This window comes from Haliaeetus leucocephalus, unplaced genomic scaffold, assembly GCF_000737465.1.
Source record: "Haliaeetus leucocephalus isolate CR32 unplaced genomic scaffold, Haliaeetus_leucocephalus-4.0 Scaffold395, whole genome shotgun sequence".
Classification (NCBI taxonomy): Eukaryota; Metazoa; Chordata; class Aves; order Accipitriformes; family Accipitridae; genus Haliaeetus; species Haliaeetus leucocephalus.
This window is the reverse complement of record NW_010972831.1, coordinates 3,423,223-3,448,933: the sequence shown is the minus strand read 5'-3', so window position 1 is coordinate 3,448,933 and position 25,711 is coordinate 3,423,223. Positions and strand designations below refer to the sequence as shown.

General features: G+C 40.1%; 1 protein-coding gene across 2 annotated transcripts in view; it reads left to right on the top strand.

Moving 5' to 3' along the window:
• PITPNA (phosphatidylinositol transfer protein, alpha) overlaps positions 1–25,705 on the top strand; it is a 26,230-nt gene extending 525 nt beyond the window's left edge. The window contains exons 2-12 of one of the 2 annotated variants that reach the window (XM_010573613.1): positions 4,863–4,893; positions 11,087–11,232; positions 11,821–11,912; positions 15,661–15,668; positions 16,498–16,572; positions 16,938–17,021; positions 18,433–18,510; positions 19,442–19,552; positions 21,177–21,299; positions 22,039–22,108; positions 23,426–25,705. In XM_010573613.1, the coding sequence (XP_010571915.1) occupies positions 4,863–4,893; positions 11,087–11,232; positions 11,821–11,912; positions 15,661–15,668; positions 16,498–16,572; positions 16,938–17,021; positions 18,433–18,510; positions 19,442–19,552; positions 21,177–21,299; positions 22,039–22,086 (796 nt within the window). In that variant the 3' untranslated portion in view covers positions 22,087–22,108; positions 23,426–25,705. The other variant, XM_010573614.1, reaches the window with a different exon arrangement.
• Positions 25,706–25,711: the final 6 nt, after the last annotated feature.

Here is a 25,711-nt window from a genome sequence, read left to right as displayed (position 1 = left end):
GGTCTCCCCGGGCCCTTGTTCTCGCCGCCGGCTCCGCACTGGATGGGGGGAGGATGTTCCCGGTGGCCCCGGAGGGGGGGGACGGGACTGATGGCACCAAGGGCCTTGCCGGAGTCGGGGTCAATGCGCAGTGGTTTCGGGGGGGACGACGGCGACAGTGGCATCTTGTCCCCTTCTCGTAAGAGAGCTTAAGTGGCGAGCCTGGTTTTGGTCCCCCTCCTCTCCTTTAGCCGTGTAATTTCGAGCTAGTGACTCCCAACAAGAGTGAATGTGCCAGAAATAAGATAGCTCCAAAATATTTTTTGATGTGGAAACCTCACCTTGGAGTTCTTTGCTGTCCCTGAGGCTGCTGCGGTTGTCCTGCCCCATGATGGGAGAAAAGGGGTGGAAAACAGGCTGGACGATCTGTCATGAGTGTGTGTAACTATTAGTCATGTCGCTTTTCGTAGTCTTTCGTTCAGCTCCTTTATGCTTGCTAACGTGGTGTGCTCTTTTGGACTGGTGCACTTTGGCTAGGTGTCTTCGAGCTCTGCATACTACTGCACTTTCCTGAGTTCTTAAGGTTAACTTAAGTGCATTCCAAAGTTAAGTCCATTCTATCCTTTTAAACTTCTTTTGACTGATGGAAGAGACTTCTTATTCCTACCCCCCCAACCCCCCCACCTTTGTAGAAGGTAGCTGTGATCCCAGTGATAAAGTGGGTTTTCAGGTCTTCTCTTAGACACGTTTACCTACATGACAGTGTCCTCTTTATAGCAGTTACTTTGCCAGATCATGGACCATGGTGTGGATTTAAATATTAAGACTATGTTGAGGGTTGTACTGATCCTTGTAGTTGTCTTTAAACTTGATTAACTTATTTTTTTTTCACCAATCCTTAAACTCTTGCTGTTTTTGTCCAACAATAGGGGTGTAGAATTTAAGAGACACCGTTCCTTCTGTAGTGTTAAACTGGATAGCAGACAGAAACCTGGGCTAAGTGCTTAGTTTCAGGTGCATGAAAAGATGATTAACTTCTTCGACGACATCTGTTCGGTTGATATTTTCCTATGAATTTGATTAATGTACTTTTCCTCTTATAGCACCTCGCTAGTTTATTTCTATTCACATTCATATATCTTTTTCATGCTTCTGCTTACAATCTCTTGCCCTGTACTGCAGTAAAGCTCACTTGCCAGTGAGCTATGATACCTACAGGGCGTCTTGTAAAGATAGGAACATATGTACTTTGAATTTTCACATTTCTGAGACTCTGAAATGTTCATTTTGATGAGCATCGCTTCCAAAAGTCATTTTACTTGGTATTATAATTTACCTCACCAGATCAACATACCTACTGGTCTTTCATACTGCCTGTTTCAGAAACAAAACATGAAGTGTAAATGTTAAGACTAAAGGTTAAAAGAATTACTAAATTTGTTTCTTTTTACAGGCTTCCATTTCTATTTTTAGAAAGGACACCAAACTTTTAAAGTCTTATCATCAGCTATGTTGTCCTGTTTCTTTTCTTCCCTTCTTTGTGTCTTTATTAAGACATGTGTGGCTCTAAGGACAGTCAAGGTTGCTACTGTACTTTAGAAATGAGCATTTATTTTTGACTTCCTGGGATTCCCAACTACCTCTAACAGTTGCACGTTCCGAGTTGCATCACTGTATTGGTTCTGGTATAAATCTTCCTTGATGTCGTATGTGAAAGTTGCCCATTTTACATGCTATTTGAGATGTTTTTTGACTAAATCTCATGTTCTAGGAAGCAGTTGTTTAAGGCATATAGAAACTACTTGTTTTGGTGTGACCTGGATATTTGAAGTACTTTGCTATTATTGTTTGATTAGTTCTGGTTGCCCCAACACTGCATACAAGTACCTTACTGCCTACCTAGTGTCGGTGGTAAAAATATAAGTGCGCTGTAACTGCATGTCATCTAAGCAGATTATTCTTCCATCTCTGTGACCCCTTGTGATCCACCCTACTAAATCAAATGGGTATTGTTATGTGCTCCATAGGTATTTTAGGAGATGTTACAGAAATAGAGCAATATAACAAAAACCTGATGTCACATCTTTTATTGTCAGACAATCTGTATAATCTTTTCTGTACAGCTTCTTGTACTGATGGTTATGCAGGGATAGCTTTAACATTTTTATTTGATGTCCTATCAGTCTTTCAGACTTATCTTTCATTTCTACCCATCCATGCTACAGATAAGCTGCATGGGTTTTGTTCATTTGTTTGATTGTATTTTTTTTGGTTTCAGGGTTTGTACATGCTGGTTGAGGTCTTGCTTGCTCTCCTTATTTTGATTTAAACTGCATCGGAAGACCTTGAGAATCAGAGTGTAGAGACTCGCTTCCCTTTCCTGTGAAGTGATGATGACACTGACCTTCTCCGCAGCTGTACTTCCCTTTGCTGTCATTTGAAGCAGATTTTAATCTAGGAGGGATCTTAAATGTTCTTCATCATTTTCAAGCCTATGATGTGGCAGGCAACCATGTCGTATAATTTCTCCGAAGTTGATCAAGTTCTGTCGCAAAGTTAGGAGTCTTTGTTCTCACTGCTGCTCCTGCAAAGCTTTTGCTCTGGATCCTCTTGAGTAGTCTTCTCTCCTCCTTCTTTGTCACTTGACTACCTATAAGTGTTAGTCATCCCCTGCATTCTTGGTTTGCTGAGCTAAATGAATTGTAAACTGTTTAACTTCTTTGTGTTTATGTTTCTCTGTTCATGAACATTGAACTCAAGATAATACTCAGATCTAGTGTCTTCCAGTTTCCTAAACGGAATTTCATTAGCTTACATCAATCTTTTTACGCCAGGTTTTCCAAAGAAAAATACTTGAACTCCATTCCAAAGCCCTTGTTTCTTCTGTTTCTTGGTCTTTGGCCTTTTCTTATCATCCTACCCCTCTTTTCATTGTTACTGCAGTTTTATCCAGTTAACTAACCTAATGTCATGCTTGATGGCATGGTCTACCTGTTGAAATCCATTTTCTTTGTTTTGTTCTCCCTTATGTAATGAATGCCATACTGAATTGGACAAAAGGTCCTCTTCCATCTTGCCTTCTAGCAGGTATTTTTAGGAAACAATATATAAATGGTGATGATGGTTGTTCAGTATATCCTACCGGTAAGTGGCATACGGACTTCCATGAATTGATCAAATCCCATTTTAAAATTGCTTATACTTCTTGTGTTTGGCAAGGAATCCCATAACTTAAGTATGCATGATGTAAAGAAGTACACTTGATTGGTCTTAAATTTGTTGCCTAATGATTTTTATTCTTTCCTGAGTTGTTCTATTATAAGACATAGTAATTGTTCCTTCTCCATTCACTTTTTCACACCATTCATGACTCTCTAATGCACTACCATATCTTAAACCTTTAGCTGTTTTTTCTTCCAAGCTGAAAAGCCTAGTCTAACTACTTTCTTCTCTTTCCCATCTCCGATCATCTTTTTTAACTTCCTTCGCTTGTTCTGTATCATCTTTGAGATGAGGTGACCAGAACTATATGCAATATTCAAGATATTGATGCATGAGAGATTATAGCGGCATAACTGTCTTTTTTTTGTGCGTGTGTGTTTGTGTATGTGTGGTGTTCCAGTTTCTGATGTTGTGTTTACTTTTGAACTGCTGCTGAGCTGATGTTTCCCGATGCTTTTCCCTAAGAACACAAGTATTTGTTGGTGATAGCTAATTTGGGGCTCGTTAACCCCATGTGTTTGGGAAAAACGAGTGCCTATAGTGCATTATTCTGCTTTTATTGACACTGAACTTCACCTGTAGTTCTCAGTAGCTCTTTCTGCAGTACTTTGCAGCCAGCATAAAGTGTTGCTGTCAGAAGTAATCTTGCATAATCTGTAAACTTTTGCCACTCTTACAGTTTGTTCTTGTGGTGTCTTGCTGGTAACATTCCTCTAGTGTAAAAAAAAAAAAAAGATTTTCACCAGTATTGCTTTTTAAAAATCAGTTTTTTAATAAAGAGGACTTTTTCCTCATCCCATTATATCCTAATTTCTTTGAGACTAATTCCCAAAGAATTGGGAATTCTTCCACCCATGGTAGCCATATCCATTTCATATCTGTATCTTGCTTTGGTTCCTTGTTTCAACATCATCCTTACTGAAAGCAGAAGTCAAATACAAATCTAGTTTTGGAGATAGATATAATATTTTTAAAGACCTTAACATGCATGCATTTTTATCAGCTTTCAATTTAGTTTTATTCTTGTCTTTTTCAAAAAAATCTCAGTGTGACTTCTGGCAGTTTTTGCTCTGTAGTCCAGCCAGTTAATTCTAAGAGGCATTCAGGAAACCACAATGAGAAAAAAGGTGACTCATGTACAGAAATGGCAACACCTTCCTTTGCAGTCAGCTCTGAGAAAGCCTTCTGTATAGCTCTCTAGTGTTGTTTCCTACTGGATAGGACATAGAAGCAAATTGTGCAATGGCTTGTGACTATCACAGACCTCTGCAAAATTGTTGAAGCACATAGCAACACTCTACAACAACTTGACGAGAAATAAGATGTGACTGTTGAAAAGATGTAGTGAGAAGGAACATGGAAGTGTTTTGATGCTGTGTAGATTTGTAGGCTGGTAAGGTATTACCAGTAAGGGTCAATGAGAATTATAGTTTTAGTACAGGATTGCAATTATGCTCTATCATGTATTGATTCTCTTTGAGGCTATTATATAAATACTCTTGGGACTAAAGAGTAAGCCCTAGAGATGCTAGCACTAGGTGGATGCTGGAATACTGGAGGGAGAGGAGAGCTGTGTAGCAATTGCAGTGAGGAATGTGTCCTGTAAATTTTGCAGCTGTGGAGATATTTGTTAACTTTCTGTTTCTGTATTCCCTTTTCAGCCGCGTTATCCTGCCTGTGTCTGTGGAGGAGGTAAGTCCTTTTCTTCTTGCTTCCTTTCTTTAGGACTGTAAATAAACTTGTGATCAAAGCAGTTTGTATGAACAAAAACTGGAAATGCAAGAGAAGGATATAGCTGTCTTCGAGACCCCTGTGAGCTGTTACTCATTCACCATCATTTTGACCAAATAATTGAATTTCTTTAAGCCTGAGGGTACTGATTATCTCTCCTATAAAGTACTTTCAGATATGTTGATTACAAATCTTGACTTGTCAGGCTGTTCTGAAGTGCAGTTTCCTTTTGATTAATACTATTGTTCTTTTTTCTATTTTTTTAACATGAAGAGGAAGCTTTAGTACAAATTCAAATTACCCTTTAAACTGTGTTTTGCTGGAACTGTTTTGTTTTAAACTCTTAGACAAAGATCAACAATTTCTTCTGATTTGTGAGGCTGGTATAGCAAAAGAAACATTGTGTGTATCTTTCCTAGGACTCTTTAAGACCTGCCTTCTCTAGCTCTTACAGAAAGAAAACTTTCTTTTTCTTTAGGTAAAGCTCTCATTGAGAGAAGAAATCTAGTTTATAACAGACATGGTGATTTTGATCACCAGACTGGCCATGGCATAGCTGTGCAGAGTCTGTGGCCGATTCCCTGCTGTTTTCTCCGAGAGCCGCAACTTGCCTTTCCTCCCTTCTGCATTGAACACCACTCTTGCAGAGAATCTAACCATGTAAATGTTTTCAATTTTTTAATGTTCATGCTAGCAAGGTAGATGAGAAATTGAAATGACTGGGTCACTGAGTCTATAGCACTTCTGTAGTAGATTTCTTCTTCCCATTTTTTTTTTCTTGTGATCCTTGGCTGTAAGCCTTTGGTTTGTGAGCTCTGGTCAAGGGCTTGTTCTAACTCTTAGCAAGAGCTGCGATAATAGCACTCTTATTCTTTTTTCTTTCCCCTGAATATAGCAGCTACTGTGGCATAGACAGTGGTGAGCTGGATCATGGCAGCACTGTTTTAAGCATATCCCTTTTATAACTCTCTACTCTTTTGACAGAACACAGTTTAGAACTTGATATAGTGTGTTCCTGCAGCCATGAGGCTGGCTAGTAAAAGAAAAGCAACGTCTAAGCTGAGTTCCTTGTTCCTGTGGATGAGTCTGCTGTGACAGGCATCACATGCTGACCAAAAGCCTAGACCTCTGATCAGAAAGTGGGTTTAGGTCTATCTTCTATGCTGGTGCAAGAATGAGGCTGTTAATGCCCAAAGTCTGTCTGTTGCTTACTCCTTACCTGTAGCTTATATGCTTTCTGCATGAATCTGTTTCAAGTAGTTTTAACAGAAGTCTAACTAAAGTATTAGAGTAGGTATGTTTGGATCTTTTATTGTGCCTGAGTGCTACTTGTATGGGGACGTCCTTGACAAAGAAAGGACTAACATGGTAAGCTTTATCAAATAAGCAAAGGATGCAAACCTACAAGTTAGAGAAAGCTCTGGGTAAATGGTAAGACACTCCAGAGCTCAATAAACAGAAGACCTTAGTCTGAATAGCAGGAGCCCTGTCTCATAGTGTTATGCCTCCTAGGTATCAAGCCATGTAAAGGGAAAGTCAAAGCATCAGTATACAGATTGTTTCTTTGAGGGGGTTAGACTGGATGGAACCCAGGACAGGGTTTTTCTCAGTTCTCTGATACTGGGATTAACCTTCATCCAGTTAAAGCGAGTCCCTCACTATGCTCTTTTCCTTCCCTGGCTGGCTGTTCAGTGCTGGGCATGTTTGAGCCTTGTGTGTAGGCTGCCTGTGTGGAAAATTGAGGTTTCGGGCGGTATGTAAATCTGTCGGTCTCTAGCAACTTCCTCGTCTGAGGATGCCCTGGGGTCATCTCTTTCAGAAGGTGTATTCCTCTCCTCTGGATCGGAGGAGTTCCAGGGAGTTGAGTAATCTGCTGAAAAGTCGATAAAGTAAAGAGCAAATAAACATTAGAAGAGAAGGAATGAAGATACTAGAGAGAACACCTTAATGTGCTTGGATTGTGGATAGACCGCCAACTTGACCAAGCTTAATTTCTCCCCAGACTTGCATATTGTCACCATGTCCCCTGAGTGATGCCCCTTTTGAAGGTCTGGTGGTTCTCATGTGACAGGCCAGATTTCAGGAACCCTAAGTGGAAAGAGTTCTAAAGTTTGCTTAGCTTTGCATATGTACTTATATGATATGGTAGTTTTAAAGGTATGCTTAAGAAGAAAGGCTATTTCCAGTATTAACTCAAAGGATGACTACTGCTTTGGGTTTGTGTATTGCTTCATCCCCCTTCCTGTGTGGAAAGATGCTGACAGATCTGTGCATCATTTGGTCACTACACTGCTGTCAGTACTACAAAACAGCTGTTAAACTTCATTGCTTTCAAGGGTTTCCTTATGCACAAAACCCTTAAATAGGGCTCTGGAGACTTGTTGTGGCTCTTGACTGTGTAGCTGCTCATTAAGCATCTCTGGCTAGCAAGAGGACTTCTAATTTCACTTTAATAAGAACAATTTTTGCTCAAAAGACTTAAGAGTTCATGCCTTCATGCAAATTGTTGCCAAAAGTCTGATGCCAATGTGTAAGATAGGGAATGAAATTAATTATGACTTTGAGGCATTGTAGTAGGGCTGAGGGAGTCTTCTGTGTCATTCTGTGATATGCCAGGGATTCTGTATTCAGTCCCCTTACACCTGGCAGGCAGAGCTTAACCAATAGTAAGGAATTCAAGAGAACGCTAGTGATCAGGAAGGCACTGGGGACATGTGACTTAATGAATAGAGATCAATGCTGAATAGTTAGCCAAGTAACTGCTAAGATGGGAACAAAACAGTGGAAGAGAAGCCGTGGTGATGACTAAAACTTGAAGGCTGGGATGTAGGAGTTAGACTGTAGCAGACTGTCTTCTACTAGGAAACCCTGCCAAAATGTGGTCCTGCTTAAGTGCAGGCTCCAGGCTGCACTCCTGTGTTGTTTTATACATTGTCGCACTGCAGGGAGCAAAAAGAAAAAAAACTTGTTGTATCTTAGGTGCTAACCTTTACTCTTGTACTCTGACCAACATCGCGTTGCACAGTGCCAACTTTGAGAATGTGGACTTGAGCGGCTGTGTGGGTGTCTTGCCAGCTGCCACTTTGAAATGCTGGTATGGATTAGAGCTGTGTGTACACATTCTGTGCTGCCTCTTTGTTTGTCTCACATGGGAAGGAGCTTGCCAAACACAAAGAACTCTTATTTATTAATTGTGTTCAAAGCGGCTTTCAGGAAAATAACTGTTCTTGAAGATGGCTGCATTGAGATCAGGCCTTCTGAAAGAAATTTGGTGTAATGAAGATATACTGTCAGCTGTATAAGAGGTGTTGTGACACAGATCAAGAGGGTGACTTCTTGCAGAAGAGAATAAGGTTTTTTGGAGCTCTCGGGTCTGCAAGGGTGGGTCTCTCTGACACTTTGGGCTTCATGGAGCCAGAATCTGTTTTTCTGTTAACTTTTGCAGGCAGATGCTGTAGGATTTGTTCGTTGGGACAGTTTTATTTGGGCCTTTTTTATCAATGTGATTAAAGGATCAGAAATAACAGGGGAGATTAAATGGTGAAGATGCCAAACCAAAGGGCTTATCGTCTTAGTGTCTGAACTTTGACCCACGTATTTAAAAGGGAGAAGGAATGAATGAGAGACTGTTACTAAGAGGAATTAGTTTGTGCCCCTGGAGACGTGTCCTGAGACTTGCTGCAAAGCAGTCAAAGCCATTCAGTCCTCCCCTCTAATGCTGTAGTTGCCAAACTCATGATAAGTTCTCTTCTCTATGCGTGTACGTGTGGCTCTTACTCTACTAAATCAACTTGCTTCTAAGATTTCGCAACTCTCATGTTTTGCTCTTCTGGAGGGAGGTGAGTATTTTGTTTTGTATGGGTCATCTGTAGGGAGTCATAAGGAAAGCAATGTAGTGTGTGAAATGTCAGAAGGCAGAGAGTTGTATTGCAGCCCAAAATCCAGACTGAAACCCAATCTGCTGGTGACAGTGCAGGAACTGTCCAGCCAAATGAGGGGTGCTTGTATAACCTGGGCCAGTACCTTCTGGAGAGATCCAGCAGAGCTGTTGCTCTTAGCTTGAAAGTGGTCTGGTATGCTTTTTGCCCTGCCCCAGATTAACTGGGGCCAGGACATCTAGCCTTATTACTTTGGCTTACCATCTACTACTCTTCCAATAGGAATAAATGTTTTCTTGGTCTTCGTTAGCACCAGGTGGTACAAAACACCATAGAGCTTGGGTATTGTTTTTATTTTGGATGCTCTCAACAGAATTTAACCACTGTAGAAATCTTCCTTCATTGCTGAAGATGTACCAGCCCAGTGAAGTATTTCTGGGTTGTCAGCTGAGAGCAGTATTCCACTTTTCCAGCCTGGGTTTCAGTGTAGGGAGTGGTAAGCGCTATTCCTGATTCTGATGCACAGTGCTATGCTGGGGAAAAGGAGGAAGGCCTAAACAGTGTTCCATTGCTTTGTAGTTATTTTTTGGAGTGTTTTGGGGTTTTGACTTTTTTTAATCATTGCACTTCTGTTGCCTAACACTTTGTGGATTACCCTTTCAGGCTGCCTCTCTCTACTGCCTTTGGCAACAGTTGCTGTTTTGCTTGCTTTCTATTCTGAAAACTTAACTCTGTTAAGCTTGAACACTTCCTTTAAGCTTTAGCTTCTTCATCCTCAAACCTTGTCTGCTCATCTAACTTTGCCTCAAAGAGACCTGCGTGAATTTTCTTCATTTGATCATGTTTCTTTTGAGCTCTGCATCCCCTTTTTTAGCTACCAGAGGCAAGAGTGTATTAGTGGTTACATCTTTTGCAGAGAAGAATGTTCTCTTTTGCTTGTATTCTTGATTTTTTTCCTCTGCTGTTCCCTGTGAAACATTTGGGCATGCTTGTTATGAAAGAGATTGTATAGTATCAAGTAGTTTGAGTGATTTCCTGGGAAATAATGCTGCCAAGTAAGTGTCTGTAAGTGACTGAAAAATTATCTTAATGTAAGAATTTTACTGTTTGTTGATATTCTGTACTCTCTGTTAGTGGTTTAATGCTCGTGGCTAAGAGGAAGTGTGACAGAAAAAAACCCAACCCAAGACGAAGATAGTAGGAAAAATGATAGGGGGACCAGTGACAGCATGGATCAACTGGTCATCTGGTACACTAGTTGTTTCAGTTATTTCATTAGATAAAGTTTTCAGAATGGATTTATTTATGTGGAGGTAAAACATCATTTGGGGTTGGATAAAGATAGTTGAGAAGAAAGAAAAGGCTTGGTTGTAGACGACCTGACAGAACAGAGTTTTGAAGTAGGTTCAGGAGGGAAAGGGGTGTTCACTGATGAGAAACAACCCAATCTGATCATAGTGTCAATTTTGGCAAGAGAGGTTTAAGCATCTTAGTACGTTAGCAGGCCTTGTCATAAAGGCCAAAAAGGATAATTTCAGTATATTCAGCCTTAAGAGGTAGCAGCATTTCACTGGAAAGCCCACTGGTGCAAATACCCTCTTTACTTCAAGTTTCTTATTTAGTTGTCTTGAACTGCACTAGGGGGATGCTCATCTTTGACTCTGATGGGCTCCTAAGCTGTGCACATCTAACAAGTATGTTTCTCAGAGCACTTAAATTAGGTCGTGCAAGTACCCTTTATCTTCCGTCTCCCTTCTGCAGTTCTTCACTCCCTTCCCTCCTACCCTCAACTTCGTAAAAAACCTTCATGTGAAGTTCTTTGGGACTCTTTCGGATAAAGTACTGTATGCTTATTAATTTAGGACAGCAGTGCATTATTCTTCATTAGACCTGAGTAATTGGGATACCTGTGGGCCAAAAAGAGTGGAAAAACAATGGATTTTGCTACAGTATGCCTGAGGTCATTGGCGTTTTCTTTAAATGTTGCCCTGATGCTCCTTTAATCTGTTTTACTTTCTCCTGAATTTGTGTTGGTTTGGAGCTCAAGATTTAAGGGTTAAAGGTAGCTATCCTATTGGCAGTGCTTTCCTCCTAACTACCACTCAAGCTTTCTATATCAAAATGAAATTAAAAGAGCTGCTTATCTGGACACACAAGTGGATGTCCTTTTCTCTGCCTTCTCCCCAGATAATAAATTTATCCATGGCTGCTTCTGGTAAAGTTATTACTTCTGCTAAATTATAGCTATCATAATAATATGTCTTTAACTTCTTTAGTATCAAGTGGGACAGCTGTATTCTGTGGCAGAAGCCAGTAAAAATGAAACTGGTGGAGGAGAAGGAGTGGAGGTCCTGGTAAACGAACCCTACGAAAGAGATGGAGAGCGTGGGCAGTACACACACAAGATCTACCACTTACAGAGGTATGTGAAACATTTTATTCCCGGAGTTGGGGAGGTTTCTCGGCCAAGAGGAACTGGAGGAAGATGCAATAGGGTTGCAGTGACTGTGTAAATCACAGATTATGTAAAGGCTGAAAGACATGGACGTAAGACAGGAGTGTAACAGCAGCTGGCACATGGTACAGCTGGAAGTGAGCATCACTGGTACACCTATCCACTCCTGTAAGCGTGGCTGTTGTCCCAAGAAAATCTGGCTCTGAGCTTTTCAAAGCACATATGATCCTGTTACCTGGTATTTTCATACTTCATTTTGGCTAAAGAGCAAAATGCCTCCTAGATTTCAACCTGTTTTCAGCGTCCTTTTTTTTCCCCTTCTTTTTTTCTTTCCTTTCATTATGTAAAGAAGGTTCAGATTAACCTGTCCAATTCAGCAGTCTCTGGAAATCGTCGTACTGGGGGTGGGGAGGACCCCACCAATTTCACCGTGCACATGTGCAAGTCTCTAGTATCTGCCTTTCAGGTGATGTTCTGCCTGTCTCAGAGTGGGCCATAGCTCTCATTACATGGAGTTCTTATCGATGCCTTTCTTCCTATTTTCAAATTCTGCAGCAAAGTGCCAACGTTTGTGAGAATGCTGGCTCCTGAAGGAGCTCTGAATATACATGAAAAAGCATGGAATGCCTATCCCTACTGCAGAACTGGTGAGTGCGTGTGGAAGGACTGTGGATTGCTGACTTTTTGGTTTCTTGGGGGCGGGGGGAAGGGTAGGAGGGGATAAGGAAGGAGGCAACCAGTAAGGAAGCTGTTTCAGCTCTTAAATCTTAGATTTTTGTTCTCTAAGCTCTTTCTGTGGTCAGAAAAGCAAAATGCAGTGCTGTGGAGTTTAAAAAAATGCCCTTGTCTGATGTACTGCTAATGAATGACAGTGGAAAAGAACAGACCAAGAAACGGATGTTAATCCTACTAAAGGAACAGATGTGTAACGCTAGTGAAATGAATGTAAGAGGGATGATTTTATGTACTCAAGCGCTGCATAGACTGGTGGGGAAAAAAAAATGTAAAATGCAAGAGGGGAACATGAAAGATTTTGGTTGCCTCTTGCTTAGTGCAGTTTGATGGGAGCAAGTGTTACGCAGTAGGTATTTGCTCAGTTGCAGGATCTGAGGTTAGTGAAGGTTGAACAGGTAATGCTACAGTTGCTTCTGGGTTGGGGGCTTGACACAGATATCCAAATCTCATCCAACAAGCATAAAGTGAATCCATTTGTCAAGTCTGGGGTAAGGCTCTGGAAGCTATGCAAAGTGGTGAAATAACGTCAAACTCATTTTCTGCATTTACTCACTGAAGTTATCAGCCACAATGTTTAACCACTACCGTTCTTCTGGTCTTTGTTGCTGTAGGAACTACAAATTTGACTTTGCCTCCAAACTTATGTAGTATTTTGGCTGTTTTATGCTGTTTGTATCTTCGAAGGATACATTTTCTGCTATTTGGTAGTGGTACAGTTACTATGGGAACTGTAAACTTAAAAATTCCAACTGTTCTTGAAACTCAATACAGAAAAATTTATTTTTCAGCAATTTACTTAAGGGAATTTTAAATGAAGTGTTTTAAAAGAAGAAAAAAGCTTTGCAGTAGGGGAGGATAACATTACTTCAGTACGTGAAATTACATTCAGCACTCTAGTGAAATGGGTATTTCAAATACAAAATTCAGATACTGTCATCAGCTGCAGAATAAGTTTTCAATGTGTCACATAATTCAAGATGCTGAAATGGTTATTTACAACCTATCTTTCTCATTTTTATGCAGTTTTCTTGCTGCATATTACTTAAATTAGCTAGTAAATGTCTAGTTTATTTCCATGTTAAGTACACTGAACTGGTTTAAATGCAGACAGTTCTTTCATTAATTCTTTAGATTGTGGAAACAGATCTAAGTTGACTCCAGTAGTTTTTGTTAGACATAATGCCTAGCTATATCCTCCTCCTCGTCTTTTTCTTCTCTACCAATTTCTGAAACAAAGGTATGGAGTTAGCTTGTTTTGTCACTCTTAGCTGCTTATCCTTCAGTTACACACTGCTAAATTCTACTTAAGTGGAAAAAATGTGATACTAAAATCAAGTACAAGACTTTCCAACACAGTTGAAGAAATTTCAGATTTTGGTATGCTAGAAATGATAACATAACAAAAAAAAAAATCCTCAACTGTAATAAACACCAATATAATATGAGATAGAAAGTGGTTTGTTGTGGGGGTTGGAGCAGAAGGCAGTTTTTATGCGGAGGCTGACAAATCTGTTTAGAGAATCTGCCAGCCTGACATGAATCAAGAAAAGCTCAGAAAAGTTGCTGAAACCTTCTTTTGTTAGTATTGGGTGGCAGAGAAAAACCCATGTGTGTAGTGCAGACTGGCTTGTGCATAATCATTCTACTTTGGGACATACTCAGGTATTTTGGTCATGCATGAGAACACTTGGATGGCCTCATGTGAATCTTTGTGCAACATAAAAAGCCATGCTGGCTTACACCAAGTAAGCCCTCTCACTAGAATTTGAAATTTAAGAGCCAGGGACATAGTAACAACTAAACCTGGTTTCACTCTTTAGGAGTTAGTGGTACTTCTGCTTGTGCCCTCCTGTACCAAGGTGATATTGGCGTGCTGCTCTCTGCAGCACTGCTTACTTGCACATCAGCTACTACATAGAGCCTTTTAAATTTGAATAAAGCAGTACTTTTAGTTAATTGTGCCTCATGGTATTTTTTTGATTATATGAGATCATCCTTCTTACATTTCCCTATATCTCCTCTGAAAAGCTCAATTATTACTTTAATATGCATATTATATACAAAGTAGTACTGCAGATTGAGGGAATTTAAATGCCTAGCTTATACCTTTCTGCAATTCTGCATACTTATTTGTGCTGTAATATGTTGGGTTTATGTACTTTGAATTGAAGCCTTGCTTTGCTCCTTTGAGAGTATGAACTGTAAATGAGATTGCTCTTGTATGCATTTACAACTTCTACAGTAAAAATGAAGTGAGGATTGCCTAATAGTTATAACTGTGGGCTGGTGCTAGGGAGAACAATGTTCTTGGTTCTTTTCTGCAGTCTGACTTAATGCTGCTTAAATGTTTTTAGAAAAGCAATTTGATGTGCATTCCACTCTTCTGAGTGTCAGCATGGCCTGTGGCCAAATGTCAAGAAATTGAGAAGTTGTAACTGCAACTGAAATGTGTAGGAGTTGATGCTGTAACACCTCAAGTGCACCTCAAGCTGAGCATCTAAGTTTTAATGGACATTTCTAAAGAGATTAATTTGTTTGCTTTACAAATGAGGAGTCTTCCCCACAGAGAAGAAACTAGGAAGGTGAAGGAACCTGTTTTAAGGCAGCTGCATAGTCATGGTGTATAGTCATTGGAAGGTGGGAAGGCTCTGGTTTATAATTACTGCTGGTTTATTCAGCATTTTGTTTGGACTAGCAGGAAAAAAACTCCTTCTTGCAGAAATAATGAAATGTTCTTTGAGATGAAGTTCAGCCTTTTAAAAATTAGCCTCAGCTCTGCTTGCTTGTTCTCTCCCTCCACCCCAACATGTCAGTCTAAATAATTAGCCTTCTGTAAATTGCTGTAAAAAGCAATTTTCAAATTGTTAGGGGTTTAGAACAGTCCAAAGCCCAGCAGTAGGCAATTAGGGTAGCTGGATGTGCATGATAGGTGATATGGGATGGTACTGTCTACAGGATGTTGGCTTGGAAACTCACAAACTGTAATAGTACCTTTAAAACAAAATTCCTTATTAGTAAAGCCCTCACGGTAAACTTCAGAACAAACCAACAAAGTTCAACTGTAGCTTCAAACATCCTTATTTTTGAGTAGAATTGCTAACATACTCTTGATGGCTCAGGTAGAACAGATGCTGACTGTTACAGGATCTTTAATTGCTTTTCTGTCTTGAATAATTGAGTCTTACTACCCAGGGAGTTTAGTTACCATGAGCAGTAGAGATGCAGAGGGTCTGGTTACTGTGGGCAGGAGCAATGAGGTCTGCACTGGCCTGAAATCCAGCATGTGTTTGCTTCAGAACTATGGAGAGGTTTCTTATCTGCAAGCTGAGAAAGGATTGGTAAAATGCTGTCAGCTGAACATACTTATTCCATCTTCTCATCCAGCTGGCTGGAGTCCAGAGAGCAGAAGTGGCAGTACATAATTAATAGCTGCTCCTCTGCATTTCTCCAAGTCTGGGAATTTCCAGAGGAGAAGGGGGTGAAGTCAGCTGTTTTTTGTTGACTTCTAGGGTTTTTTCCTCAGTAGTATCAGCAGCCCCCTGGGAAGCTGAAGTTGTCCTTGTTTTGCTGATAGTGGGAGGAGGGCGATGGTTGCTGTACATTCTTTTTTCACTAAAGTACTGTATCTCTTTCTTTTCATGTGTTGATTTCTTGGACCAGTTATTACAGTAAGTATGGTTTTTACTGATGATCTATGGAAGCATGTGTAATGTCTGAAATGAAGCATTCTGGGTATAAGCAGCTCTTTAGCCTGAGCTAAAGGCACTTTAGCCTTTGTAATCATAAGATCATGTGGATTAAACCCCCTTACCAACTGTGGCATATCCACACACACTTTGCAACTAGGGATAGAGATCTTTCTTTACTGCAACAATGCTCAGCTTTGCAAATGGGAATGTACCATTGCCTAGATAAACTGATTAAAAGAAAGTTAGCTCATACCATTATGTCCCTTTGAGTAATCTGTCTTCTGAATTTGATATTTCCTTTTTACATGCTGAGTGTTGTACTGGCTTGTGCTTTTGTTTCTACTCCCTTGAGGGAGGATAGGGTTACCTTTGGAAGTCCTTTTCTACTCACTGTAATAATGAGAAATGGAAAGTTTTTTGCTTACTTGGCAGTACTGTGCTTCTTGTCCCTTCCCTTTCAAGTGTCAAAAGTTCTCAAAACATCAGTTTAATATTGTTCTTCATTTGAAGAGTTGCATCCAAGTATGTACTCAGTGCTAGATCAATAATCTCTTTGAAAAGACAATTTCTGCCTGGTTAACTTATGTTACTCCTTCTAAACTCTAAATAGAGTGGCAGATATTGTCCTTTAAAGAAAAAGCTATTTATAAACTCCAAATGTTTCATTAAAACAATGGAATTTGTTTTTTCAGTGAACAACTTGTGGTTTATTTATAATTCTTTGAGTGACTTTCCTAATGCTTACCTAGCTAATAAGAAGACAAGTTGTATATCCAAAGAATAATAAGAAGCTTTATTTTGATGACAGAATGAGTATATGAAGGATGACTTCCTGATCAAAATTGAAACCTGGCATAAATCAGATCTTGGAACACAAGAGAATGTAAGTACTTGTGTCGTGGATTTTATTCATCACTTTAATGTCACAATGCTGCTTTCCATGCTAGATTAGAGAATTGCTTTGTGAAACTGTCTATTTGCTGTGTTTCTGGATTTGAAATGCTTATTGCACTAGCAAGGCAGAGACTCTCTCCTGTTGGCTTCTCATATATGCTCAATAAAATTGTCCCCCTAAACACCTGTTCTGTGTGAGCACCTTTACTTCTTTAGAAGGTCTGGTATTGTGTGTTCTCTCTGTACATGGAAGGGGAACACTGGGTGTCTGCATCTCCATCTGTTTTTTACAAACTTAGAATGGGAGTGTTCTGTAGTTGAATCAGTTGCATTAGTCTTGTACTTTCACTGCAGGTTCATAAACTGGAGCCAGATGTATGGAAGAATGTAGAAGCTATTTATATAGACATTGCTGATCGGAGTCAAGTACTTCCCAAGGTATGGTAGGTGGGTAAGAGCTCCCTAGTGTGGGAGGCCTTGTGCTAGAAGAGGGATAATGTACAAACTGTATTCCCAGGGATAGTTGCAGGTAACAGGAAAAATGAGAGGATTGAAAGAGGAGGAAAGGCATTCCTTAAAAGTGCTTAAGCAAGCTAGAGGAAGAGCTCTTTTTTAAAAGCTATGTCAATACTGTCTGTAAAATGTGTTGCTTAGCCTTACAGTGCATGTAACAGTGTGCATATATGTAGTTCTACAGCACTGCAGCTGATTATAATGCTTGAATAGCAAGAAATGATACTGCCCTTTCCATACAGGATCTTACTTAAACTGCCTCCTCTTTGAAACTGACCCATGCCTTCACAAGCATATCTTGAAATCAAGTAGCTAATACTTTGTTCTAAGAATCACTACAGTTGATGTAGTTTCAGTTACAGTTTCTAGTAAGAAACTAAGCGATGTTTCTGTACTGTACTGGAAAAAACCCCAAATGTATAAAAATGGAATGTTGTTTGAGTTTCCCCACTTAGTATTTCTGATACCATTCAAATATGGCTAATTTACCTGCTCTCAAACTTGGCCTTGGGTATTAAACTAGAAGTAGTACTTATTTTAGCTTTTCTTTCCAGTAAAGATGAATTGCTAGAACACGAGTAGCATCTGATTCTGATAGGTTAGACAGGTACTAAGCTGTATCTGCAAATACAAACAACTCTGAATTAAATGCTGTCAGAGAGCAAGGAAAATTCACCTGGAGCAGAAGACTCCCAAAGAAGATGCTACCAACTGATCACTTTTAGCACTAAACTGATGATGATTTGAGTTTGTTTTCGTTTTAATTGAATTGGGGGTAGAAGTAGAGCACACACCCCAGTCTTAATCCAAGATGCAGGAGGGAAATGCTGCAAATTATTTCCTGTGTAATAGGGGGCAAAACTGATGCCTCTTTCTTTTTGGTGGTACTGTGACTCTGACTGTACTTGTCTTCTGTAGTGTGCAATATGTGAGCATCATACTGATACAGTGCTGTGAAAAATACTAGATATGGCAGCTCCAGAGAGCAAAGCTATTTTCTGCAGCAGCAGTGTTTAGCTCCCAAAGAACGAGTGGTTACAGGAAACCTATCCTGGGGGTTTACAGATCTTCTGATAGTCTTACCCCAAAGGAGTCCTTACAAAGGTCACATCAGTTTGTTACCACTTCTTCACATAGGTCTAGGACACAGCACAGGGGGGAGAAATATGTTTCCTTGAAGAGTGCCTGACCTAATGTTGAAGTCTGAAAACAGTAGCTCTTGAGAAGGCAGTTAGAGGTTAGTCTTTGCCCACCAGAAAAATAAATCCTTTGTGACAGTGAGCAGCTGGGTAACAGTAGGATAATTTGTGTTTAATCTTGTGTGTCTGTCCAATAGGATTACAAGGCAGAAGAAGATCCAGCAAAATTTAAATCTGTCAAGACCGGACGTGGACCTCTGGGTCCCAACTGGAAGGTATGTATTGCACAAATTCAGGAACTATATCAGCTTGCGTGACTGAAGTATAGATACTGGGGTTTGGAGCCAAAGACACTTACGTAAAACACTGGATTCGCTTCTGTAGAAGGAAACGCAGAACTCAGCTGGTGATCTGTTCTGAAGTTAAAGGAAATGGAAGAGTTTGGTAGACATAGATAGAATGAGTTCCAAGTACTCACCAGAGCTGTCTGGTGTTCAGCCCAAGGGTTCAGCCAAGAGAACTGAAGGATGAAATAGCTGAGCTATGAGCAGCAGTGTTTAACCTTTCACTTAAATCCTTGGAATCTGAAGACTCTAGAACTGCAAATATGATACCAGTCTTTAAAATGGACCCTGAGTGGGATCTGGGGTGTGCAAATCTTAGGTCTAGCAGGCAAATTTAGTAGAAGCTGAGGTTGATATGATTCATTTGGGAAGAGTGGATATGGCGCCTGTAAAAGAAAGTAGGAAAGTCTGCCTTACAAACCTTGTGGAGTTTTCTTTAAGGCTTGATAATTTTGTGGATGAGTCGGATGATGTAATCTATTTCCAAAATGTTTTAGATAGGGACTTTGTCAAAAGACTTTTAAGGAAGCTAAGTAGCCATGACGTAACAGTGAAGATACTGAAAGACATAAATTTAATGGAAGAAAAATGGAGAACAGAGGAGAGGAAGGAATGGTCCATCCTCAAAATGGAGGGAAGGCCACCTGTGGAGGAAGCTAGAGTCTGTTTTCATCATGTGCTTTAAAAGCCTGGAAAAGGGGTGAGCAAAGATGTGACAAAACTTGTTGATAAAAGGCAAGGTGTAATGGTGCAAGGTGTTTGTGAGGAATTGTGGAAAGACTTCACAGTTACAACTGAAGGAGCTGCTTTCCTGGAGACATTTGATCTGCGTCCTGATGTGAATATCTTTGTGTCTTTGCAGAAGGAGCTGGGGAAACAGACAGATTGTCCATACATGTGTGCTTACAAACTGGTAACAGTCAAATTCAAGTGGTGGGGTCTGCAAAATAAAGTTGAGAACTTTATACAGAAGGTAAGTGAGCTCTTTGATAGGGAAAGATGTGGAAATGAGACACGTTTTCATCTGCCATCTGCTTTAGCACCTCAGCTTCTTTTAATAGCGTATGCTGCCTGGAGATATTAAGTCCAGTCATGTCACCTCAGGCAATACAGTCAAGGCCTCTGCCTGATATACTGCAATCAAAGTTGGATTCAATTTGCTGCTAATCCAAGGGCAGGGCTGGCTGATCTGTGAATTGGCTATTGAACCATTTTCACTCTAATGTATAAAAGTAAACTAGCTGTTTTGTGTTGTTTAATAGATCAGCCTGAGAATTGCGGTCATTTGGTAGTTGATTTGTGAATGATGGGATGATGCATGTATGCTAGGGTTATTTTGGTCAAGGGCAAGACATGTTTTTGTGGGCAGATAGCTACAGCTTCAGTTAGCTGATCCTAATCAGCTGAGGATCTTTCTGGCAAGTCGTAGAGCTCTAGTCATGTTGTCCTCTCCTAGTCTGATGCTTGAAAAACCTGTGTTAAAAAATAAGCAGATGGTGGGAAATTTTATTAACTTAAAACATGAGTCATTGGTATCCCGAAAAGAGCTTTTTCTGTGGCAGAGTTCATAACCCCTGAACTGCAGCAGGATGCTAGACCTGAAATCAGTACGTGCAATTTTCCAGGCAATGCCATGTTCATAAAATGCCTATAACTTCAGATCATGGAGACTTCTCAGTGGTTAATATTGATAAACTACAGTGCTGCTTCTGCAAAACCAATTCTCTGGTGAAAGAGAACTCTAGGGGGGAATGACCATGCTGCTGCAGGATTTCAAATACCTGTAACAAAAGCCCTGAACAAAGCAGTGTCTTGAATCCCTTTCTCTTTATGACTGTCTCTTCAGCTACACATTTGCGTCAAAGTAGTCGAGCTGCTTTTGATGAGAGCAAGTTATCAGATGTGAAATCATAATTGGTAAAACTGAAGTGTCCTTCCTTAATGAGAACTTTCCAAGAGGCATTGTATACCCCATCTTATACAGTGATTTTGTCTAGCTTATCTCCTATAAAATGGAAATAAATTGCTCCTAACTTGAAGCAGCTTGTGCACATTAGTTACCTCTGCTGAAAAACTGTGGAAAACAAGTTTAGGCTTTTTTTAGGTCACTGCAAAAGAAAAAAGCAAGATGGGTGCATGTCAACCCTTTACACTTGCTAACCTCCAGTTTTTAGCAAGTCAAGGGTTGTTTTAAAAATACTTTTATTCTGTTTCTCCTTTTTTCTGCACCTTCAGGCAAACTATCGTGCTCTAAGTAAACGCAACCTGGAGCATTTTATTCAGTCAGAACAATATTGTCAAATCAAAGGAAATTACTAAAGCATTCACTAATTCTTTCAATGCACTGTGCAGGCTGCTGTCTAGGCTTGGAAAAAAAATATTCATTTCTCTGGGGATTCAAGGCTCTAGATATTCTGTTAGAAGAATAAAAATTAGCTAGCTCCAGTTTCCAATTGTGGCAGCTATATAGAAGGGTGGGCGAGGGAGCTGGTTCTTCAGTGTACACATCTCTGAAAATTGTTATGATCCAGTTAGATCCATATTAATTGCCCTATGAGTAAGCTCGCTTGTATGTTTTATTCCTCCTCCTTTTGCAGCAAGAAAAGCGTCTCTTCACAAACTTCCATCGGCAGCTCTTTTGCTGGCTTGATAAGTGGGTTGATCTGACTATGGAGGACATTCGTAGGATGGAGGATGAGACCAAGAGACAGCTGGATGAGGTCAGTGGAAAAGCAGGGCAGGTGTAGGTTATGCGAGGAACTGTTTTCTATCCAGTACAGTAGAGAGAGGAAAGACTGCTGCATTGTCGTAGCGTTGTGCGTATTGTCCTCCTGCTATTTAGGTCATGCTGCTTGTGGTTTGAATGATTGGCTATGACTCTGTGGTGCTGGCATCTCCTCCTAATCATTATGGACTTCTCCTTCTGTTTGTTGTTGAGCCAATAAATGTATTGAACCACAGGTAATGAGGGTATGAGTGGCAATGATTCATTTACTGCTTTAATATCTTCTATTAGCTTTTACCTGAAGCTGAATTTTTGTCCTCGTTAGTTACCAAAAACCAGTTCAGTAGAAGGATTTTTACCTCTTAAGTATTATAAGCAGGTAGTGGGGATATGTAACAGGGTTCTTACTGTGAGAAACACAAATTTGGTAATAATGAGTATATTGTTCTATGATTTGTGTCCTGCACTGCACCCTTCTCTTCCTTCATGCCTCAGGATATTTCATTATAGTTTCTTGTACACTCTGCCCTTTGGATAATGGTTCCAGATCTCTAGCAGACCTGCAGCTTAACCAAAAATGGTGCCTGCATGTGCATATTCACAAACACTGATTTGGGATGCTCAGGTGTAATCAGTGTCTTGCATAAAGGAGGTAGCTTAATGTGTTCCATACCAATAAATTTTGAGATAACATCATGTGAGAATCAGTACTTGAATAGTGTTTCCTTTTTCAGATGAGAGAAAAAGATCCACTGAAAGGAATGACGGCTGCAGATGACTAACATGACCTCTTCCTTGTGCACTGTAGGTATCAAAACTCTATTGCTCTATTTAGGAGAAAAAATATATTTGGGTAAGAAATTATCTTGTTCATAGCTTCTGGCAGGCAAATCTGTGGTATTAATTGTTTTTAGAGTGAACCTGTTTCACTGACAGGCTGACAAGTGAGTTCACTGTCTTGTTTCAGAACTATTCTAAAGAAATGTCTGAGTGAAAAGTCTTAAGAAAAATGTGTTAGAACATTTTGTAGACTTTACGGTTATTCTTATTTCTGCAATGCATGTGTTACTTTCCATGACTTGCAGAGAAACTTTTGTCAGTCCTGAAAGAACAGGTTGGACCTGCAAATACTTAGAATGCATTTGGAAATTGAAAATTCCTTGCAAATATGACTGGAATATATTTCTCACGTTGTTTGTTAACAGTATTTACTAATGGGACAAGGTCTGGAGCAACACTTGCACATTGCAGGAGAAGCAGCAATGACAATTTTTAAGCTGTTGACTTGTTTTTCATCTCTTTCACTATGAGTATGCTAACTTGGCAGAGGAGGGACTATCATACTGGACAGCATATATGAATTTGCCTTTGTTGGCCAAATCCCTAGGCTGTATTCTAGACAGCATGCTGGATGATAACGTGTAAGCAGTGCTGAGAATGTTGAACCTTATTCTGTTAAATTGTGTAATCAGTTTGGGGTTTGGTTTTGGTGAATTTTTCTTACACACTGTACAAAAATGTGGTATAGTATTAAGGAAGTAAGAAGGCAAGGAGAAAGAAGAGATTGTCCATTAATGTAGAGAAGTCCAAGTTACTAGCCACAACTTTTCTAGGGCAGTAAAATGCCATCCTAGCTATCCTTGGAAAGAATGGGGTGGGGCAGAACCACAGCCTTCTCAAGGACTGTTTACCTCTGCTTGTCCTCTGTTACCTGCTGGTTGTTTGGTGGTAAGTGGGGAACATAAGGTGAGGGAGTGTCTGAAGAGGGGTATCTTCTGATATATTTTAATTCTTTAATGCAACTTAAACCTTTTTAGTTTCCTCTTCATTCACTTTTACTCTAGTTTTGAAAAGAAATGAGTTGGTGGTCTTCTCAATTGTAGCCTCTGGACTTGTTAGATTGTTTAAATTGCAATTTCTGTTTGTCATTCTTAGGCTGTGTTGGAAATTCTGCTCTGGATTAGTGCTGAAATGTAATGATGCAGTGGTGTGTTGCCATTGTCTGCACTGGTGACAGTGTCTCTCACATTTGTGTTCTGAAGGTTCAGTCTGACGCTTCTTTTGGCACACTGCTCTTCCAAAGTCATTCTAAAATGTTTTCCTGTTGTCTCTTTATTTTAGTTTGCAAGACAGTCGTCAGGAAGGCCCGGGGAATCCACACTCTTGACTGACGGACCATCTCTGGATCAAGCCTTTCTATATCCAATCGGCAGGCGATTTTAAATCTCCCATAGCTAATTCTAGATGCCCCTTAATATTGTGAGCAAATAGACCGTCTGGTACTAAGCACTCCAATGTTAGCACGTATACAAAGGAGGTAGCTCCTTGGAGACGTGTGACTTAGAGATCGCTGTATTTACGACTCCTCCCTCCTTTTTTTTTTCATTGTGTTCAGACCAATTTCCATGTGGCCCTGTTTGATTTCCAAGTGGCATTTTTAGCTAAAATAGTCTTGTGATGTGGTGACTTAGAATTTTTTTTCTTTCTTTTTTTTTTTTTTCCAAGTGGGATAAACTGCCACCTTTGTTCCTGCCCAGTCCTTCACCATTCTTTGAATGTCTATTTGGAGAGGGAAACTGTCAGTATTTTAGAGTGCAAAACTATTCCACAAAATTCTATGCTCTGACCCTTGCTCCCAGGGTAAGAAATTTAATGGCATGTAATCTGAATACATAATCATGAGTAGCCAGATATAGTTCTTGGTCTGCGATGAATCGTGATATGTGGCTTCTGCACAGCATTACTTCGTTTTGTCTTAGTATACATGAATTAAAGACTGCACAGAAGCTGCATTCAGTGTCCCCACACTAGGGCCTTCAGCACATAACTGTTGAGTTTCAATTTAGTGGTACATGGTCCCTTTGGCCCATGTAGCTATGTTGTCCTTCAGCTGTGTGTGTCAGTCTTACAAAACCATTATGAAAAGTTGCTTGACATATGTTGCAACTTCCTGGTTCTTTATTTACTAAGACTTCCCATAACTTACAAAGCTAAAATTATTTTGACTAATAATAATGTGATTCTCCCTGGACAAATTGGGATGTAGCAAAAGCTGGTGTACAAGTAAAGTCTTGGTATCTGATTACCTCCAGGTGCCTGGGTCGGTGGTTCTGCTCAGCAATAATATTCTTCCCATTGCAAGACTGACTAAAATATCTCCTTTCATGCTATAAAAAAGCAACTTATAAAAAACTGCAGTTGTTTTCTAGGATATCTGTCAGTTACAGATCACAAAGGATACTGTTAAACAATGTAAAGAGCTCTGGTTATTTAATGAACTCAAATACTTACTGTAACTGTCCTTATGTTGGTATCAGCTTTAGACAATCAAATAAGCAGAACAGAATCAAACAATTGCTGCTTTATTAAATACATATGAGAAAAAAACCAATTTCTTTGCTTATGCCTAAGGCCCAATGTTTGATTTTTCTTTTTTTTTTTCCTAGTAGTAATCACTTTATTTTCCACTTCTGTGTTTGGCGGCACTAACTCAAAATACTGAATGCCAAACACAGTCGTGGGTGTATCGCCACTTTTGAGGAGTCTTCTTGGCATTCTGTAACACATCCGACTCCTTCAGCCCTTCACATTCGTGCAAGCAGGAGATCCTGAAATGATCCCATGCCACGCTGAACAAGCATGTGCTGGGATCTGAACTGTTTTCAGTGCGAGGGAAGATGAGGCGTGCTCTGGAGGAAGAGGATGGCGTTTGGTTTCTGGGGAGGGGGCAGTTTATCCCTTTATTTTTAGTTTGTTATTTTGCCTTACTCATGTCTAAGTGCAATAAGCTCTGAATTGTACCAGTAACTCTGGCAGGCTCTTCTCAGTGACCTCAGACGGTTTTGTGGGGTGGGGGTGGGGTTTGAGGGATTTTTAGCAATCTCACCAGGCAGAAGTAAATCAAATTTATTGTAAAATAGGTGAAGAAACTAAATTTTAATCTGTGAGGCTATTTGGGACCAGGATGTTTCGTGGCATCTTCTGTAGCTGTTCCAAGAAGTATTCTAGGAGTGTAGGCCCCAGTTACAGTTCTTTCAGTTTAAAGTATTTTTAACTTGAGAATTTATGCACTGACTTCTGTTCACATGTTTGTTGGTTACGTTTTGAGGGATTCTTACACTTGAGGGCAACCTGAGAATACACATAGCACTCTTGTTCTTTCAGTTTGTGTTATCCAAGAGGCTTTCTGTCCGATGACACTAATCGCTATGGAAGCAGATTGTAACATTCCACCATGCAATCCTTTTTTGATCCTCTGATTTCAGAGTAAGAGCTTTTACACAAAGCTTTCCTGATTAGTGGAAAAACTGGGGGAAAAAACCCCTGCAGGAACTCCAGCCTGAATACTTCCCCCCCCCCTCCCTGCCCCCCGCTTTCTTTCCTCCCAATTTAATCCAAAGCGAAAGC